This window comes from Erythrolamprus reginae, chromosome 2 (assembly GCF_031021105.1).
Source record: "Erythrolamprus reginae isolate rEryReg1 chromosome 2, rEryReg1.hap1, whole genome shotgun sequence".
Lineage (NCBI taxonomy): Eukaryota > Metazoa > Chordata > Lepidosauria > Squamata > Dipsadidae > Erythrolamprus > Erythrolamprus reginae.
Genome location: NC_091951.1, coordinates 99,033,722 through 99,053,336, shown reverse-complemented (window position 1 = coordinate 99,053,336; position 19,615 = coordinate 99,033,722). Strand labels below are relative to the sequence as shown.

Sequence of the window (19,615 nt, the reverse complement as noted above, 5' to 3'; positions counted from 1 at the left end):
ATTATTATTATTATTATTATTATTATTATTATTACTACTACTACTACTACTACTACTACTACTACTACTACTAAGTGACTTGTGCAATATTAAGTGAACCGGCTTCCCCATTGACTTTGCTTGTTGGAAGCCAGCTGGGAAGGCTGCAAGTGGCCGTCAGTTGGCCCCAGGGTGTTGCAACCATTGCTGGTGACCAAGTGCCTGAATGATGATCCTGTGACCAGGGGAATGCTGTGCGAGGAACGGTCCTGTGTCACTTTTTTCACTGCTGCTGTAATTCCATGGAAGACATGGTTATAAGGACCACTTCAGTATTGGGTTCCTACCTGGACGGGCGAGGGGGGAACGACATTCCAGAAGCCGTTCTGGATGCACACGCATGTGCATTGGAGTGAGATTTGGCTTCTGCACATGCACAAGAGGACACGCGGGCGCACGAGATCTCAGCAATTTTTGGTGGTTTTTTTGCTTCCACGCATGCGCGCAAGCCAAATCTTGCTCCGATGCATATCACCTGGAGTGGTGTGCACATCAGCACCAGGAGTGGAGGTAAGTTGTGACCCCCACCTGGGCCACTTGTCAAGAAACCCGAGAAGGAGCTCCCAGGAGAAAGACCAAGAGGGCGCAGCTGTGTTTACAGATTAATTTTTTCCCCAAGCCTGTGCCCTCCAGATCCTCCGTGTCATAATCCTCCACCTGGCATAGCGCACACACCTGGACAATAAGAGCAGTGAGGGGCTCCGTGATTACTTTCAGGAGCTCCGGTGCATCACGTCCACTGCGCAGGTTGAGAGTTGCCACAGAAGCCTTGGTGATGTGGTGCAGATAGCCACTGGCCACTTCCAGAGGCAGCAGAATCAGTACTGACAACCAGTTGAAGCAGTCATGCACCGTGGCCCCCGCAAAGGCCCTGTTAGACAACAAAGAAGCTTTTGCTGTTGTGAAATATCAGAGTTGCGGCGGGAAGGGGGGTGTATACGGATGGGCCTTACCTGAGCATCCATTCCAAATCACCTGTATTGCAAAAGTGTCTCCATGCACCACTTCTGCCTATTTCTTTTGCTTACCTGTGTTACCAATTACTCCTGGTTTAACGCATGTCTGTTTTTCATTACTCCTGACTTAGGTTTGTAGCCCCAGCGCCCTCCCCAACATCAGCCGTCTACTGGCATCCTCCTATAGTTGATGGACACTTTCTCCTTCTCCTTTTTCTTCATCCATTTCTGCAAGACACACAACTGGCGTCCTTTCCAAGGCAGAATCTGGCTACATTCTCGGTGTCCATCTGCAGTTACTGGACGCCCGCCTCCCACCCAATGATACTTGCCTCTTAAATTCGCTTCTGTCGCCAGCTTGCATGAGTGCCACAATGGTGTTGGTGACTGAGGTCCCTATATTGGAGCCCATGATGATGGGAATGGCTGAACCTACCTCCAGCACTAGAGAGCAAAGGGCAAAGAGCACCTGGTGAGAAGTCTGGCTTGAAGATGCCACCATAGCGTCATAAACAGAATGAGACTTTGGGTACATTTTTCCTCCTGGCCAGATTCTTCCTCTTCAGCTCTGGGGAGCTGGGGGAAGGCAAATTGCCTCTTTTTTCACAAAAATGGGAGTGTTTTTGCCTTTCTCCATCTCCCAGGACAGTGATGGTGAACCTATGGCACGGGTGCCAGAGGTGGCATGCGGAGCCATATCTGCTGGCAGGCAAGCCATTGTCCTAGCTCAGCTCCATCATGCATTTGTGTGCCAGCCAGGTGATTTTTGGCTCACACAGAGGCTCTGGAAGGGCATTTTTGGCTTCCAGAGAGCCTGTAAGGGAATGGGGGAGGCTTTTGGAGCCTGGGGAGGGCAAAACATGAGCCTACTGAGCCCACCAGAAGTTGGGAAACAGGCCATTTCCGGCCTCCAGGGGGCCTCTGGTAGGTGGGGGAAGCTGTTTTTGCCCTCCCCGGGCATTAAATTATGAATGTGGGCATTCATGCATGCACAATAGCACATACCCATGCTGTTTTGGCACCCGAAGAAAAAGAGGTTTGCCATCACTGCCCTAGGAGCTCTTAGCAGGCTTCCCAGACCCTCTGCCCATTCCATTTTTGCGAAAAACAGGCACATTTTTTTGCAAAAATGGGACATTGTGGGGCAGGATTTCAGGAGGCCAAAAATGGCTGTATTCAGTGTATACGATGCACCATCATTTCCACCTTCTTTTAGTGGAGAAAAAGGTGCATCTTATACTCTGAAAAACATGGTATGTGTATCCATCAGACACACCAATGTATTAATTCCCTACAATTGCAATTACATTATTATTAGGCCCTGTATGGCATTATCAATAAAAATGATACCAGAAGAAGAAAAAACTTGGGATCTTTTACAACTAGATACAACTCTAGGACTGTCTGATTGGGAGTACTAGGAGTTGTAGTTGAATGACATATGGAGGTGCAAAGTTCCTACTCCTGATACAAAAGAGGAATAACTACTAAAGCAGTGGTTCTCAACCTGGGGGTCGGGACCCCTTTTGGGGTCGAACGACCATTTCACAGGAGTCGCCTCAGACCATGGAAAAAGACAAATTTCCCATGGTGTTAGGAAATAAAGCTTCTATTCCCGGTGGCTTGAAACATATTTTTACAATCTGACCAATCAGGCGTTAATAGTGTGGGTGTCGCTCTGACCTTCCTGCCAATCAGCTTAAAGCTCTGTTGGGAGAACTGGCGCTAGACTTAGTGTTGGGGGTCACCGCAACATGAGGAACTGTATTAAGGGGCCACGGCATTAGAAAGGTTGAGAACCACTGTACTAAAGCGATACCACAATCAACTAGGGAATAGGAAAGGGTGAGGGGGTCAGAGGAGCCCCTCCTTTTGAATATTCATGTAGCCAGATTCTGATTTTAGTCCATCAGTGTTACTCACGCCCTGAGGAAACCATGCTCACGATGATGGATGTGGAGGTGCTGGAACTCTGAACGAGGACAGTAACAAGGACTCCTACCACAAGCCCTGCCACTGGGTTGGAGAGGATAGCATTGTCCTTGAAAATATCTCCAGCTACTTTACCTGGGGTGGGAGGGGAAAAAAGCAGAGAGTAGCAAAACAGATCTGAACATATGGCATCAAGTCTAGCCTAGCTTACTCATAAAGCAAATTTTAGTTACAGTCTCTTAATTACTGGCGGAGCGCAGGGGTGCGTTCCTCCCAGTTTAGACCAGTTCACCCAAACCAGCAGTTAAACGATGGTGATGTCACGATGATGTCCAGATCAGTGGTTGCCCGCCATCATTTTTAATTTTTTTAATTTTTAATTTTTAATATTTAATTTTTTAATTAATTTTTTATTATTTTATCATTTTATCATTTTATCATTTTATCATTTTATCATTTTATCATTTTATCATTTTATCATCATTTTATTACTTTATTACTTTATTATTTTATTATTTTATTATTTTATTATTTTATTATTTTATTATTTTATTATTTTATTATTTTATTATTTTATTATTTTATTATTTTATTATTTTATTATTTTATTATTTTATTATTTTATATTATTTTATTATTTTATATTATTTTATTTATTTATTTATTTTTAATTTTTTTTTAAATTATTATTATTATTATTATTTTGAATTTATTTTTCCTTTCTGAGCGTGCACAGAAGGTATTGTGCATGAAGTCACCATATTTTTTCCAGCTTTGATACCCCCCCCCCCCCAATTTTTTGTTACTGTGCATTTGCCGGCTTCACCCATGTAGTGTACCCACATGGCGTGGGAAGGAGTGAACTGGCAGCGAAGTAAGTTGGGACCCATCTCTGGCTGAACATATAGCTTGTGCATTATTACCCATTAAAAGATTCCAGTTTAGAAGGAGTTCTTTCTTGAAATGGGATGGAATAGGAATTCTATGAATACACCCCTTTAAAAGCTCTTTCTTTTTTCTAAAATGAAGAAAACATGAAGTTGGTTTTCTCTATATAAGGATTGTGAGCAGTACTAATACCATAAGCAATGTCTTGTTTCTGCTAGTTCTGTCGTTCTTAATTGAAATTCTAGTTTTTAAAAAAGAGATCCTGAAAATTTGAGGAGAAGAGAAAGAGCAGACCTCTTGGTTAAAATTTGGTAGAATTATAGCAATATACAGTAGCTGATATGTGGTAGAGCTGAACAAATGAGATAGATTAGATTAGATTTATTCGATTTGTATGCCGCCCCTCTCGGGAGACTCGGAGCGGATGTCCTCAAAGTGTTTGCTAATCAGAAGTGAAATTTTTCCTCTCGGGAACAAAATTTACCCTTTTGGAGAAGAGATTGTGGACTTCTCATTAGGTACAGAAAAACATCTGGAGGGAAGGGAACGGGTCACACGAATCTCTCGTAAAATTATTGAAATTCAACTTTACGCACACCAGCTTTCTGCTCTAATAAACTTTCTGACCTCATTGATGGGGAAATAATTAACCAAGGTGTCTTCTGCACCTTGATCTCCTTTCTTGTCCCAAAGACTTATTTTCCGTGATGATCTGCTTCCTACTCACACTGCCTGAGCTTTCAACCATTCCTTCTACTTTCAGTTAGCAATAGCATTTAGCATTTAGACTTATATATCGCTTCATAGTGCTTTTACAGCCCTCTCTAAGTGGTTTACAGAGAGTCACCACCATATCGCGCCCAACAATCTGGGTCCTCCTCATTTGACCCACCTCGGAAAGATGGAAGGCTGAGTCAACCTTGAGCCGGTGGTGAGATTTGAACTGCTGAACTACAGCTAGCAGTTAGCTGAAGTAGCCTGCAGTGCTGCACTCTGACCACTGTGCCACCCTGGCTCTTTATCTTCTGACTTGGATCTTTGCAACAACAATACAGTGTTCCCTCGATTTTCGCGGGGGATGCGTCCCGAGATCGCCCGCGAAAGTCGAATTTCCGCAAAGTAGAGATGCGGAAGTAAATACACTATTTTTGGCTATGAACAGTATCACAAGCCTTCCCTTAACACTTAAAAACCCCTAAATTACAATTTCCCATTCCCTTAGCAACCATTTAGATTATTACTCACCTTGTTTATTTATTAAAGTTTATTTAAAAAAATATTTATTAAAGCTGGATGAAAGTTTGGTGATGACATATGACATCATCGGGTGGGAAAAACCGTGGTATGGGGGGGGGAACCGCAAAGTATTTTTTAATTAATATTTTTGAAAAACCGTGGTATAGACTTTTCGTGAAGTTCGAACCCACGAAAATCGAGGGAACACTGTATTTCCCTGACTGACCAGCCTTGTTTCCACAATGGAAAGCAGTATGCTAAGGTTTCAAACTGTGGGTGGACTTAAATAACAAAGGTTTTCCTATCACCTTTTAAATCCCCTAAAGAAATCTTGTCTATTTATTAATCATTTTATTTATTTATTTATCAAATTTGTATGCCTCCCCTCTCCACAGACTCGGGATGGCTAACAACAGTAACAAAACAATATAAACAAATCTAATATTTAAGTTAATTTAAAAAGGAACCCCAATCATAGATATAGACATACCATGCATAAATTTTTTATAAGCCTAGGGGGAAGGGAATATCTCAATTCCCCCATGCCTGACAACAGACGTGGGTTTTAAGGAGCTTATGAAAGGTGAGGAGGGTGGAGGCAACTCTGATATCTGGGGGGAGTTGGTTCCAAAGGGCCGGGGCCGCCACAGAGAAGGCTCTTCCCCTGCGTCCCGCCAAATGGGACCCAGAGAAGGCCAACTCTGTGGGACCTAACTGGTCGCTGGGATTAGTGCGGCAGAAGGTGGTCCCAGAGATATTCTGGTCCAATGCCATGAAGGGCTTTATAGGTCATAACCAACACTTTGAATTGTGACCGGAAACCGATCGGCAACCAGAACAGACTGCGGAGTGTTGGTGTGACATGGGCATACCTCGGGAAGCCCATGATTGCTCTCACAGCTGCATTCTGCACAATCTGGAGTTTCCGAACACTTTTCAAAGGTAGCCCCATGTAGAGAGCGTTACAGTAGTCGAGCCTCGAGGTGATGAGGGCATGAGTGACTGTGAGCAGTGACTCCCGGTCCAAATAGGGCCGCAACTGGTGCACCAGGCGAACCTGGGCAAACGCCTCCCTCGCCACAGCCCCCTCTCCTTTTTGCCCAATATTACTTCCTTACAACAGTTATATCCCTCCTAACTTCCATGTTTCTCACTCTGTGTATTTCTTCCACTACGACCAAACTGTCCAGTGATGTTCGAGTGTTGCCCTTAGCATCTTTCCTCAGAGCCCAACTCCAACAGCATCCATGCCAGCAGCAGAGACAGACAGGAGAGCCTCGGTGGCGCAGTGGTTAGAGCGCAGCACTGCAAGCTACTCCTGCTGATCACCAGCTGCCAGTAGTTTGGCATATCGAATCTCACCAGACTCAAGGTTGACTCAGCCTCCCATCCTTCCCAGGTGGATAAAACGAGGATCCAGATTGTTGGGGGCAATAGACTGACTCTGTAAACCACTTAGAGAAGGCTGTAAAGCACTGTGAAGTGGTATATAGATCTAAATGCTATTGCTATAAGAGGCGGAACCCACACAGAAGGACATGTAGCACTTTCGTCCTGAGAGGATCCTTAGGGAGGAAGGGCTGGAGGATGGGTGGAGAGGAGAGACAGGCATGTGTCAGGGCGATCTTACCTCCTGCCAGCTGGAAAGCGGAGCTCAGCACATCAAGGGAGCACACAAACAGGTATAAGAAGGCAAACATCAGGGGGACCTTGAGAAAGGAAATAAGGGTGGATCTGGTCCTTGCACATTTGCCAACGGCTGCAAAGGAAGACCAGAGATTAAATACAGTCATGCGGTAGATTCAGTTCAACTTTTATCACCCAGGGACTATCCAACTGTAACCTGCTGGTGCTCCATTTCATTTTTCCACAACACTGAATTTTCCACGGAGTTGCTGCTTATGTAGGGGCTCCAGATGGACTTTTAAATTACTTGCAATTAAGTTTCATCATAACCAAGGATGACATTCACTTACCATCCCTAGGCAAATGTTTCCTTGCCCCTCTCCTACAACTACCTTTTTACTGAACATGGACTGTTTAAACATTGTTTTAATGTGCACGGGCTTAGTTTGTATTTCTTTCACTGTTTGTAGAGCTTTGGAGAGTGATGGCTTGGAAAGTATATGTGATTATTTTAAGTACAACAATTTACAAAAGGATTAGGAAACTTATGCTCCTGAGACAGGGGAAGTACAGTTCATCTCTCGCAACCCAGCATGCTGGCTGTGCTGCTGAGAGTTGAATCTGGATTTCCACATCCCCAAATTTCAAACCCTGAGAAGAAACATGAAATTGCTTTGGAGACTTCGCTTTCGGTCTCCCAATGGCCCCTGACTCTGCTTGCTCTCAGGGTAAAAGGGGGATGTGAAAAATAGATATCCCTCCCTCCCTCCATCCATCCATTCACCATGCATTCCAGTCCCTAAACAAACCCAACTATTGCAACTCCTGCTTGAGTTGCTTAGTAACGGTAAAGAACGTGTCAGTCGTTTTTCTATAAATGGCAAATGCTTCCCAACATAGAAGGATCGTGAAGTGGGAACAGCACTCCCACAGTCAGAAGAGAGGATTGAGAAGGATGCTGCAGAACTACACCTGAACACTGAAGACCAAATTTCATATGCCACTGTTTTTGAAAGAAGGTGACAGAGTGTTCTCTTTGTATACTGTGAGTTATCAGTTGGAAACATATAGCATATACTGTGGTGGTGGTGGTGGTGGTGGTGGTTATACAACCTTAATGATTTAGTTCTGACACATACAGAATTGTACTGCTGCCGTGTCTCAACCGCCCGTAATTACAGGGCAATTAGTCCAGGAAGACACACACCACACGATAAAAGGAAAACCCAAAAGTTTTTATAAACAGAAAAACAGAAATAGCTCCCTTTTTAAATGTCAAAGGGATTTTCTGGTACACACAAGGCACAGGTTAAATGCAATCCAATTGCTCACCCAATAACTGAGAAATTGAGTCCAATTCTAAAGTCCAGAGAGTCTACACACACAATCCTGAACAGCAAAAAACCACGATCTTGACGAAACAATGAATCAGATAAACTGCCAAGAGGTTAACACACCAGGCTGCACTTTTATCTGTAGCACTAATTACAGCAGCCCCACCCAACCACAGGTGGCCTCATTTTCTCTTGTAACAATCCTTTAGTTGTTGTCTCCTATGCATCACTCTACGCATGCGTGGATGTGTCATTAATTCTTGTTCCGAATCCAGGGATGATACAGATTGATCTCCTCTTGGGCTGTCTGCCAAACTCCCCTCTTCCCTGTCACTCACACTTCCTTGGTCAGAGGAGACAGATTCTATTGGAAGCAAAACAGGCCTGCTGCATGTGGATGTCTCCCCCACATCCACCTCCACATTGCTTAGGGCAGGAGCTGGGCCAGAGCTAACCACAACACAGAATCATTACCCATTCATGATCAAGTCGTGGGTTTTTTTTATTGCACAAAAATTACTCAAGTGAGAAAATATTATTTTACTGAAAGAGTAGTAGATCCTTGGAACAAACTTCCAGCAGACGTGGTTAGTAAATCCACAGTAACTGAATGTAAACATGCCTGGGATAAACATATATCCATCCTAAGATAAAATGCAGGAAATAGTATAAGGGCAGACTAGATGGACCATGAGGTCTTTTTCTGCCGTCAATCTTCTATGTTTCTATGACCATTGCTCCTGCAGTGCTATTGTATTTCAAATTCTGAGTTTGTCTGTGAGTAATAGGATCTACGGTAGGTCAATATTCAGGGTAGGAGAGGAAAAATATCCAGCTGTTCAAGGTTGTAGGATTTGAATTCCAGCAATTCATATTGCTCGCCACACTGTCTATGACTGCTAGGAGGTGGGATCGATGAACATCTCTGTTAGATAGGAGTTCTCCATCCATTAATAGAGAGATACAATCTAGGACTAGGGAGGTATACCACTCTATAAAGCCTTTCTCAGTCATTAATAAGGTTGTTGAGTGGTGATGTCCTATTTACTGTAGGTAAGTTAAGGTGGATAAATTGACAGATTCATTCTCAGCAGGAAAATATTCAACATTTTTCTCCCCAAGACAGGTTCGGCAGGAGGAGGTATGACATTTAAGAGATGACTAGTATTTAATCCATCCCCCAAAAGTTAATTCATTGGGTAGGTAGGGACGTTCTTCTCCTGCTTTCCTTAGAAACCCCTGGCCATCCCATGGATAAGTCCTGCTTCACCAGGTACCCTCTGCCATCCACGAATCAGACACTGCAGGCAGTGAAGGGCTGCCAAAAAAAATTATTACAATGCTGTGGGCGTGGCTTATTGTGTTGGTGTGGCTTGATAGTCATGTGACCCGGTAGGAGTGGCTTGCCAGCCATGTGACCAGGTGGGAGTGGCTTGACAATCATGTGACCGGATGGCTTAAAGGTCATATAAATGGGTGGAAGTGGCTTACCGACCAAGATATGTTTTCAAATAGGTACTTGGACTCTTTTTCAGTTAAGTTACATTATTTGAATAGCCACAAAAAGGACAAATGATAGACAGCATTATTTGTTGAGGAGCACAGTAACATTTTAAGGTTTTGTACGGAACCCACAAGGTTCAGTATGATAACAGATTAGGCAAGAAGCTCCATTTTCTTTAATTGCTATAAAAGTTCAGTTTTGGATAATGATTAAAATGATCAAAGCGTTTATGGGTAAAAACATACTGTTTAATTATTTCCTATTTTAAAAGTAATTATGGATCATACTAAGGTACTAGAGAAGGAAGGACAATAAAAAAAACTTAAGTATTCAATAAATAGTGCATAAACCATAAACCCATTACCGATTGTAGATGACCTGTGCAGGGGGTAGAAAAGTAGGTTTGCTGCTGAGCAATCTGCCTGTCAGTCAAAGTTTTCTTTTTATATCTGATGACCCATGTAGAAAGAAGTCGCCATGGAGAGGCTAGTCACTCAGTGGGCATCCATAACACACAGCCTGCAGTGGAACTCGACAGAGCCCAATTATCAAGAAGGTTGTGCTAGAAGAAGATGCAAACCTCCATCTTCACACTAGATCAGTAAATTCCAAATACTTAGGTGTCCTTGGCTGTAGAAGATGAGAAGAAACCAGCAGCCTGAGATTGTGAAATTATACAAGGATTAGAGGAGCATCCTTGAACTGAAGGGTGTGTGTGGCTGTGTCCATAACACCCCAAGCAGAATCTTTGAGTCTGAAGCTGATCTAGAAGGATGGACCAGTCGCCAAATAAACTGGATGTGAATTGCCAGCACCTTGAAGTGGGCTCAAAATAGCTACCACATGCAACATAGTGTATTTTTCATTCTTGGTTTGTGAGCCTCCGGGGTTCAGTTTGATGCGTTAAGATTGATTCATAATGTGCTCTTTCTCTTCCTCTCCATTAAAGATCTCCTTAGTTTTGGGAACCAATTGTTCCCTCTTAGAGATGTCCAATGTTCCTATACTTGAGAACGGAAAAGGAGCCTCTCTCCGTTTCTATGAGAGATGGCAGGGTGACATGACAAGAGGAAGTATGTTGAGCTTATTATAAGTTCTGGGGAAGACAGTCTGTTATCCATGGCCATCAAAGGTATTTAATTTAGGCATTGTTTACACATATTCTCTCTCTCTCTCTCTCTCTCTCTCTCTCTCTCTCTCTCTCTCTCTCTCTCTCTCTCTCTCTCTGTATGTGTGTATGTGTGTAATCTTTCTTTCTTTTTAACATTTTTCATTCCAAATTGTCTAGATCAGGGATCCCCAAACTTGGAAACTTTAAGACTTGTGGACTTCTGGGAGTTGAAGTCCACAAGTCTTAAAGTTGCCAGGTTTGAAGACCTCTGGTCTAGGATTTTACTTATTTATTTAGATTTATTAAATGTATATGTTGCTCATTTCACAATACAGAGCCACTGTGGGAGGAATATAAATTTAGTATTGGTAGAATTACTAGGAGTCTTCATCTAACTTATTTGCAGGGAATCAGATTACTGTGTTTGTTTCTTACATGCATCCTGGATCAGTTTAGCTACTTAGTTTAGATTGCAAAGTATTTTGCAGAGATAGATCATCTCATGAGCTAGCTTCTAAAAGTCTCCTACAGTTGATTGGATTCTTTTTTCACAGCTGTGAAAAAGCTCCTCCTAGTGATGAACTCAAGTCAGGGTACAATAGTGTCCAACTCCTACTGCTTATTAGGTAACAAATGACCTTTTTTTTCCTGCCTCCCAGCCTTGAGGTTCCTGCTTGGCTTCTCTGGTCAGACATCTGTGCCTTCTGTTGTTAGGAAGATATATTGCACTCCTTGGAACACAAATAGAATCATAGAGTACATAATGGAATAATAGTGTTGAAAAGCCCCATTTAGCTCATGGAGTCCAAAGGTCACTCAGTACAAGAATCCAAATGAAAGAAGTCTAAATAGTCCCGTTTCTGCTAGATGAGAAGACATCCAATGAAGGAGAAGCCATTACCCCACTGGACCATTGGTTCCACTGTCAAACTGTTCTTACTACTCGTAGTGAGTTTTTTTCTCACTTTCCATCAAAATCTTGCCTTCATGTTGTTTAAAACTGTTATTTGACATAGTATGAAATGAAGTCTTGAGTATCTCCTGTGGGACCTTCCCCCAGATATGTTCCCTCGGGTAAATTCACAAGCTTTGAATTTAGAAGTTCATCTCAGCTGCAATTCCAGAGAGCGCTGGGCTGAAAACTCTCCTGCTCAGAACTCAAACCATCAATAGTGGCCTGGTGGCCCAATAGTATCGGGCTGCTTCCACTATTCCCATCAACCAGTCTAAACTTTCATTTTGGTTTAGTCTCTTATTGGCACAAAAACCATAGACAGTTTGGGGCAGCTTCTTCAGAGCTTCCAAGAGATGGATTCTCAGGCATTCAGCTTCTCAAACTTTACAGCTTTGTCCTTTCTAAACATTTGACACTGATTTAAAATGTTTTTGCATATTTGGGGGTGGGGAGAAAACCAACTGATATGGTCATACATTTGGACCACAAGATATTCTAATACAGTGTTCCCTCGCTTTTCGCGGAGGATGCATTCTGAGACCGCCAGCGAAAGTCGAATTTCCGCGAAGTAGAGATGTGGAAGTAAATACACTATTTTTGGCTATGAACAGTATCGCAAGCCTTCCCTTAACACTTTAAACCCCTAAATTGCAATTTCCCATTCCCTTAGCAACCATTCAGATTATTACTCACCATGCTTATTTATTAAAGTTTATTTTAAAAAATATTTATTAAAGGCCAGACGAAAGTTTGGCGATGACATATGACGTCATCGGGTGGGAAAAACTATGGTATAGGGAAAAAACCCGCAAAGTATTTTTTTAATTAATATTTTTGAAAAACCGTGGTATAGACTTTCCGCGAAATTCGAACCTGCGAAAATCAAGGGAACACTTTATATACAGGGGAGACTAAGTTCTGCCCTTGGCTGCAAATGTCTTTGCCTTGGCTGCTTGTGCTTTTAAGTGACAATTAAAGCCATGATGCTGAGAGGGCTGTTGGTTCAAAACCACAGTGTCAACTGTGGGAGAGCTGGTGTGACACAAAAGAAATCAGTGGATAACACAGTGGTAAGCATTTTCTTCTGCTGTACGTTGGATCATAAAAACACAATGGCAGGGGCAAAAAGGAAGCTGTCAAATGGCAGTGCCATGGAGGGAAAAAAGACTTGATTGGCGTGTTTTTTAATTGTTACCAAGCAACAGTACTAAAATAGCTACAGCAATTCTACCATAAATAGAAAGCTTGAATTGTAGCATACACCATTGCAAGGCACAATCTATCTTGGAAATATTGCTAAACAATATCTGAGGTGGGGTTTTTTTGAGTACAGTATTTTTGTCTGTGGTTTGAACCTTTGTCCATCAAAATTGATCCCATAATTAGAATTCTTTCATGTTGCTGAGATCAGCTTTTCTATGATTTGCTGACCAGAAGGATTAAGATGGAAGTATCTCCCATGCCATAAAATCTCTCTTTATTAATGAGAAATAATGGTTTTCAGGGCCATGGTCCTCTTAATAAGTGTGTGTGTGTGTGAGAGAGAGAGAGAGAGTATAGATCCTGTTCTGCAAAAGATTTCCATTATTGTTAATTGAAGATTTCTCATTTCCAGTTAATCCTATTTTATTTCTTCATGATTAACACAAGTTTTCCCATTTAAAGAGCTACTGCTCATTGCCCTATAGTCAGTGAACTTTTTGTCTTCCTTCAAAAATGTTCCTTCCTTCCGTCCTCCCTCCCTCCCTTCCTTCCTCCCTCCCTTCCTTCTTTCCTTCCTTCCTTCCTTCCTTCTTCCCTCCCTCCCTTCCTTCCTTCCTTCTTTCCTTCCTTCCTTCCTTCCTCCCTTCCTTCCTTCTTTCCTTCCTTCTTTCCTTCTTTCCTTCCTCCCTTCCTTCTTTCCTTCCTTCCTTCTTTCCTTCCTCCCTTCCTTCTTTCCTTCCTTCTTTCCTTCCTTCCTCCCTCCCTCCCTTCCTTCTTTCCTTCCTTCCTTCCTTCCTTCCTTCCTTCTCCCTTGCTCTCTCTCCCTTCTTTCTTTCTTTCCTTCATTCATTCTCCATTTTTCCTCCCTCCTTCCCTTTTTCCTTCTTTCCTTCCCTCCCTCCTTCCCTTCCTTCATTCTCACTTCCTTTCTCCCTCCCTCCCTCGCTCCTTTCTTCCTCCCTCCCTCCTTCCTCTCAAGAGGACCTGTTAACATTTGTCTATATATGTACACTTGTCCTAGACTAGCAGAATAGAGACTCACATAGCTTCTGAAGAATTTTTTAAAATAACAGAATGTCATAAGGTAGATGAATCCATTTCTAACCGCAAGCCATGTCATAGTCCAGTATTTAACAGGAACACTTGATGTTAACAGTCACAACGTATACTGCCTACAACATTCTCAACCATTAGACGTCAATGATTCCATCACCCAATCATTTCTGTTGAAGTTCTGGCAGGCAGAACATTCCTCAAATTATAAAAATATCAGCTTAAAGGAAAGAAATTGGGATCCAGGCCAATGCATGAACAACCGTGCAATGTAAGTAAATTTTACTTTAAAAATTTGGATCTTAAAATATTGGGGAAAGCCCCGAATTTAATCCTCTACCTGACATTTCACCACACTGCCATTTTCAGGGATTATGGAGGAGTCGTAGGGTGTGAAATGAAATAATTTTTCATCTAGCTATTCCCTGAAAAAGACGTGAATCCTATGAAAGTTACAGATCTGATCTCCCATTGTGATTCTTCTTCAACAAAATGACTTCGTGGTTTTATAGTAGTTGTCACTCTAGAGAAGGGAGCCATTTTACAACTTTTTTTTCTTGCTAAAATTTCTTGGTGCTTAATTGTGTTTTATGACAAAGATCTAGAGATGAAAAGTAGATCTATGTTGGGGCTAGCTGCTCACCTCATGCAAATTCTAACCAACCACCACATGACAAAGAGTTAACATTTTTGGCCCTTACTTAGTGATCATCTAAGATTGGCAGTGCAGAGTGGATAGCCGTAAGCATTAGAGATCTGTGCCATATTTGCAGTGCCAGGTTGCCCTGTTAAAACCATTCATTTGACCTGTTTGGGAGGGGGTGGGAAATTGTTCTACCTCAAGTGATAGGAAAAATAATTAAATGGTGCATCTTTGTTGTTGTTAAAAGAAAGAGCACATGCACACGGACACACACTTTCTGTAAAGTCCTTCCACAGAACGACCTTCCGATGGGTATCAGAAGCCATCTAAGTTATGATATTCAGAATGATCCTGTTTGACATTTAACTATTCATCTTGCTCCCTTGCCTGGCTTTAATAGTGCTGCCAACCTGCCTTCCATTGAGGACCTGTATACTGCACGAGTCAAAAAGAGGGCGGGGAAAATATTTACTGACCCCTCACATCCTGGACATAAACTATTTCAAGTCCTACCCTCAAAACGTCGCTACAGAGCACTGCACACCAAGACAACTAGATACAAGAACAGTTTTTTTCCGAACGCCATCACTCTACTAAACAAATAATTCCCTCAACACTGTCAGGCTTTCTACTAAATCTGCACTTCTATTCTACTAGTTTTTCTCATCATCCCTATCACCCATTTCCTCCCATGTTGACTGTATGACTGTAACTTGTTGCTTATATCCTAAGATTTTTATTAATATTGCTTCTTCATTGCTTATTTGACCCCTATGACAATCATTAAGTGTTGTACCACATGATTCTTGACAAATGTATATTTTATTTTATGTACGCTGAGAGCATATGCACCAAGACGAATTCCTTGTGTGTCCAATCACACTTGGCCAATAAAATTATTTTCTATTCTATTTCTTCAGCTTGATTTTAAACTGAAGTTGTTTAAATATTTTTTTAAATATGGAATGGAATGGAATAGAATAGAATAGAAACATAGAAATATAGAAACATAGAAACATAGAAGACTGACGGCAGAAAAAGACCTCATGGTCCATCTAGTCTGCCCTTATACTATTCCTGCATTTTATCTTAGGATGGATACTGTATATGTTTATCCCAGGCATGTTTAAATTCCGTTACTGTGGATTTACCAACCACATCTGCTGGAAGTTTGTTCCAAGGATCTACTACTCTTTCAGTAAAATAATATTTTCTCATGTTGCTTTTGATTAGAAAATATTATTTTACTGAAAGACTAGTAGATCCTTGGAATAAACTTCCATCAGATGTGGTTGGCAATAGAATAATAAAAGATTCCATAGAATAGAATAGAATAGAATAGAATAGAATAGAATAGAATAGAAGAATAGAATAGAATAGAATGGCACAAAGTATAAAAAGAAATATTTTGAAGAATATCTCTGGAAACCAAAAATGCCCTCCTAGAGCTTCTGTGCAAGCCAAAAATCAGCTGGCCAGCACACACATGCACGTTGGAGCTGAGCTAGGGCAACAGCTTGCGTGCCACCAAATATTGCCCCACGTGCCACCTGTGCCACCTGGGTTCGCCATCACTGTCCTAGGTCATGGTTATTTATCAAACTTGCAGCATCACATTGCTGTCACGTGACATTGTGTGACAGTTTTCCCATTCACAGAGTTGGGGTGGAAGTACCCTGCATGTGACGGATCTGGCCGACCGGCCGCCAATTTTACACCCCTGACATAGGTGATTTTGGCTGATTTTGAAAGTCTAAGTAGGCCTAGTCTTGGCTAATATCACCAGGAAATACTTTGCCTGTAGAGACACTGGAAAGTAAAAAGTAATGCCAGAATCAAGAAATCAAAAGACACCTCTATATTGTTGCCAAGAGTTTTGCATGTGCATGTCCTTGAAATCACCAGAGCCAAACCTGACGTGAACGTGACATGGTGTCACAAAGAAATGAGAGGTCTGGTACACTTGCTTGTTTACAGCTATATCCCTAGCTTCATTTCCCTTACCTGGTTTTTCTGCTTCGTCCCAACATGAGTGTGGATTCCACACCTTGGAAAAATGAGTGTCGATTTCATGCCTCCCCATGCTTTCTGAAGAGTCAGGGGGGAAGTGCTCAAGGTTGGAACTGACAATGGCCAACAAATATTCTCTAGGATTCCGGTTCATCTGTAAAACTACGGAGAAAGAAATTCATTAAAGAAACCGCATCTCACAAAGGATAGGATCCTCTGCTCCCTGTATCACTTGTGAGATTATCTAGGACAGTCTTCAAAAAGCAAGGGGCAGAAAAGCCTACTGGGTGCCATCCCCTGAAGAGCCAGTACCAGCTCTTGCTGGAACTTTTGCAGTATCTGTACCTCTGAAGCATGCAGCTTTAGCTGTTTGCAAAAAATGGACTATGAACTTAGTCTTATAGAAGACTCCAAGAACCTCGACAATATTCTGAAAGTGACCCTTGAACTACAGGACAAAGAGGAGTCAGGGTTCTACAAAGCGTGGAATAAATGGTACATTGTGGCTGGAGAAAAGATAGCATACAACTTCATCATGACCCTCTTAACCTTCACTCAAACAACTATCCCACAAACCCATAAAATAAGATTATGAATAATTGATAAAAGGATGGACAAATTCAAAACGACAAAAATGTAAACTCTAACTCAAGTTTGGAAACTCAAAATTTTCATTTATACTGATAGTAAAGATTTTAAAAGCTGTAGAGTAATCGGATAAAGAGATAAGTTGATGCTATTTACAACATCTGATAAATGTATGGATGTGAATTTGTTTGTTTGTTTGTTTGTTTGTTTGTTTGTTTGTTGGATTTGTATGCGGCCCCTCTCCGAGGACTCGGGGCTGCTCACAACTTATCAGAAACAATATAACAAATACATCTAAAAATCCAATTAATGTGGCTGAAAAGACTTTAAAAAGCTCTAAGTGTGTACTATATAAGTGCATACTTTGACTTATAACTGCATACTCAAAATTCATATACATTTGTACCAATATTTGCATAGTCCTTTTGCTTTATGTATCCCCTCCCCTATCTATCTTCAATAAAGATTATATTTTCTTTAAAAAATATTCTGTAAATGAGATTTTCTATCTATAGGGAAAGCACCTCTGATGACCACTTTTTTTAACGACAAAAAAACAAACTATGGGAATTTGTTTGTTTATTTAGTTTGCCGAGAATGTATGAAAAAATGATTATAAGTATGAATATAACATACAAACATATAGTATAAACAGTAAGGTATATGCCGAAGAAATGAGTATGAATAATGGGAACAGGAGGACAGGGACGGTAGGCATTCTTACATTGAACAGAAAAGAGACTAATACACAGAATACAGTGATCCCTCGATTTTCGCGGGGGTTGCGTTCCCAGACTGCCCGCGAAAGTCGAATTTCCGCGAAGTAGAGATGCGGAAGTAAAAACACCATTTTTGGCTATGGACAGCCAAAAGCTACCCCCGCACACCTTTTTCCAAGGCCACGCAAGGAGCCGGGCTTGAAGTTGGGGGTGGGGAGCGACGAAAGTGCGGAGGCCAGCAAAAATTGTTTTGAATGTCGGCCGCCTCCGGCCCCCTCGTTGCTACCCCCCGCCCACCCGATCCGCCCCTCTCACTGGCTTTCTTGGGGCATGGGTCCTCCCGCAGCAGCGCTGGCGGCTACGGCTTCTCGTCCTCCTCATTCGGCCGCTAGCCGCTCTGAGCGCTTTGAGAATGCCTGCCCCGCCCCTCCTGCAGTCCCTTAGCTGAGAGCGCTTTCGTCCCAGCTGTCAGCGAGGGGGCTGCAGGAGAGGTGGGGCAGGTGTTCTCACAGAGAGAGAGCAACAGACAGAGCGAGATAGAAAGGAGAGAGAGAGGGAGAAAGAGAGAGGGAGAGCAAGAGGGGGGAGAGTGGAAGGGAGAGAGAGAGAGAGAAATGAGAAAAAAGGGAAGAAAAAAAGAGAAATGATAAAATGATTGAGGCAGAGAATGACAGAGAAAGAAAGAGAGAGAGAAGTGACTCTTAGTGATGACGTATGACGTCATCGGGTGGGAAAAACCATGGTATAGAAAAAAAAACGTGGAGTATTTTTTAATTAATATTTTTTGAAAAACCGTGGTATAGCCGTTTCACGAAGTTTGAACCCGCGAAAATCGAGGGATCACTATACACAGAAAAGCATGAAGAAAGTGAAGTGAAGGAAAGAATAGAAAGGACAGAACTTCAACTGCACTGCTCAGAGGCTGAATAAGACCCTTGAGTTGAGTACCTTGGAGGTGAGGGCCAACAGGAAAGGGTGGTGCCTGCAAGACTCTTCCTGTGGATTGACAGCATTGAACCGGATTTTCTCTCCCATAAGGTAGCATCATAGCCTGCCAGCTGAAATAGACACCACCAATGATAAATGTGACGCTTGTCCTGACGTCTTGGTTTCAAGGAAATTCCAGATGTTTCCCCTATGTTCACCAGCCAAGGAGCCATTTATCTTAATAATTTATCCAGGGTAATGGATTATTATTGCAGGTAGATACCCATCTATTGCTTCTACCGGTAGCTATATTTTTATTGCCAGTGAGGCCATATCTAAACTGCAGGGGAGATTCCTCATTGTTTGGAAGGGAGATTAGACAGGTGTTACGTCAGCCCAAAGCTCAGAAATATTTAGCTGGGCTGGATCTTTGCTTGCCTTGGTTTAGGTATTTTTTTACCTTGGGTTGACTCGATGCTAGGCTTAAAAAGTAAGAACCTATCCTGGAATGGCCGGGATTCAGATGTCCAATCTATGTCTGTTGGTGCTACTTCAGGCTCTTGTTCCTTTGTGTTCCCTTACCTGCTGCAGGTGAGATACTCAGGGGAAACATCACAAGGTTACAGGCTTGATCCACAGTCCCCTTGCAGACAAAATAAGTGGAGAAACACTATGTCCTTTATACACCAGACAGGAGCAAAGTCTAAAGAGTTGTGTGCTGCTTCTTACATCAATTGCACAGTCCCCCTACTCCCTACTCAGAAATTCCTTGAGTTAATTCCTAACTTGTACATCATTCAGAGTTATGGATTCAAATGACCTCTTGCCATATTGGTACGGTACAAGCTGAGTCCAAACTGCCCAGGATATCAATCTAGTTCGGGCTGCAGG

General features: G+C 42.2%; 1 protein-coding gene across 4 annotated transcripts in view; it reads right to left on the bottom strand.

Annotated features, from left to right (window-relative positions):
* Positions 1-19,412, bottom strand: part of SLC34A1 (solute carrier family 34 member 1) — a 31,443-nt gene extending 12,031 nt beyond the window's left edge. Inside the window, exons 1-7 of one of the 4 annotated variants that reach the window (XM_070738832.1) lie at positions 19,307-19,412; positions 18,746-18,855; positions 16,485-16,652; positions 6,682-6,810; positions 2,919-3,062; positions 1,328-1,439; positions 715-910 (exon numbers count right to left, since the gene is read on the bottom strand). In XM_070738832.1, coding sequence (XP_070594933.1) covers positions 715-910; positions 1,328-1,439; positions 2,919-3,062; positions 6,682-6,810; positions 16,485-16,652; positions 18,746-18,845 — 849 coding nt within the window. In that variant the 5' untranslated portion in view covers positions 18,846-18,855; positions 19,307-19,412. Of the gene's footprint in view, positions 1-714; positions 911-1,327; positions 1,440-2,918; positions 3,063-6,681; positions 6,811-16,484; positions 16,653-16,835; positions 16,855-18,745; positions 18,856-19,306 lie in introns of those variants that run through there. The other 3 variants (XM_070738834.1, XM_070738833.1, XM_070738835.1) reach the window with 3 other exon arrangements.
* Between the last annotated feature and the right edge of the window lie 203 nt (positions 19,413-19,615).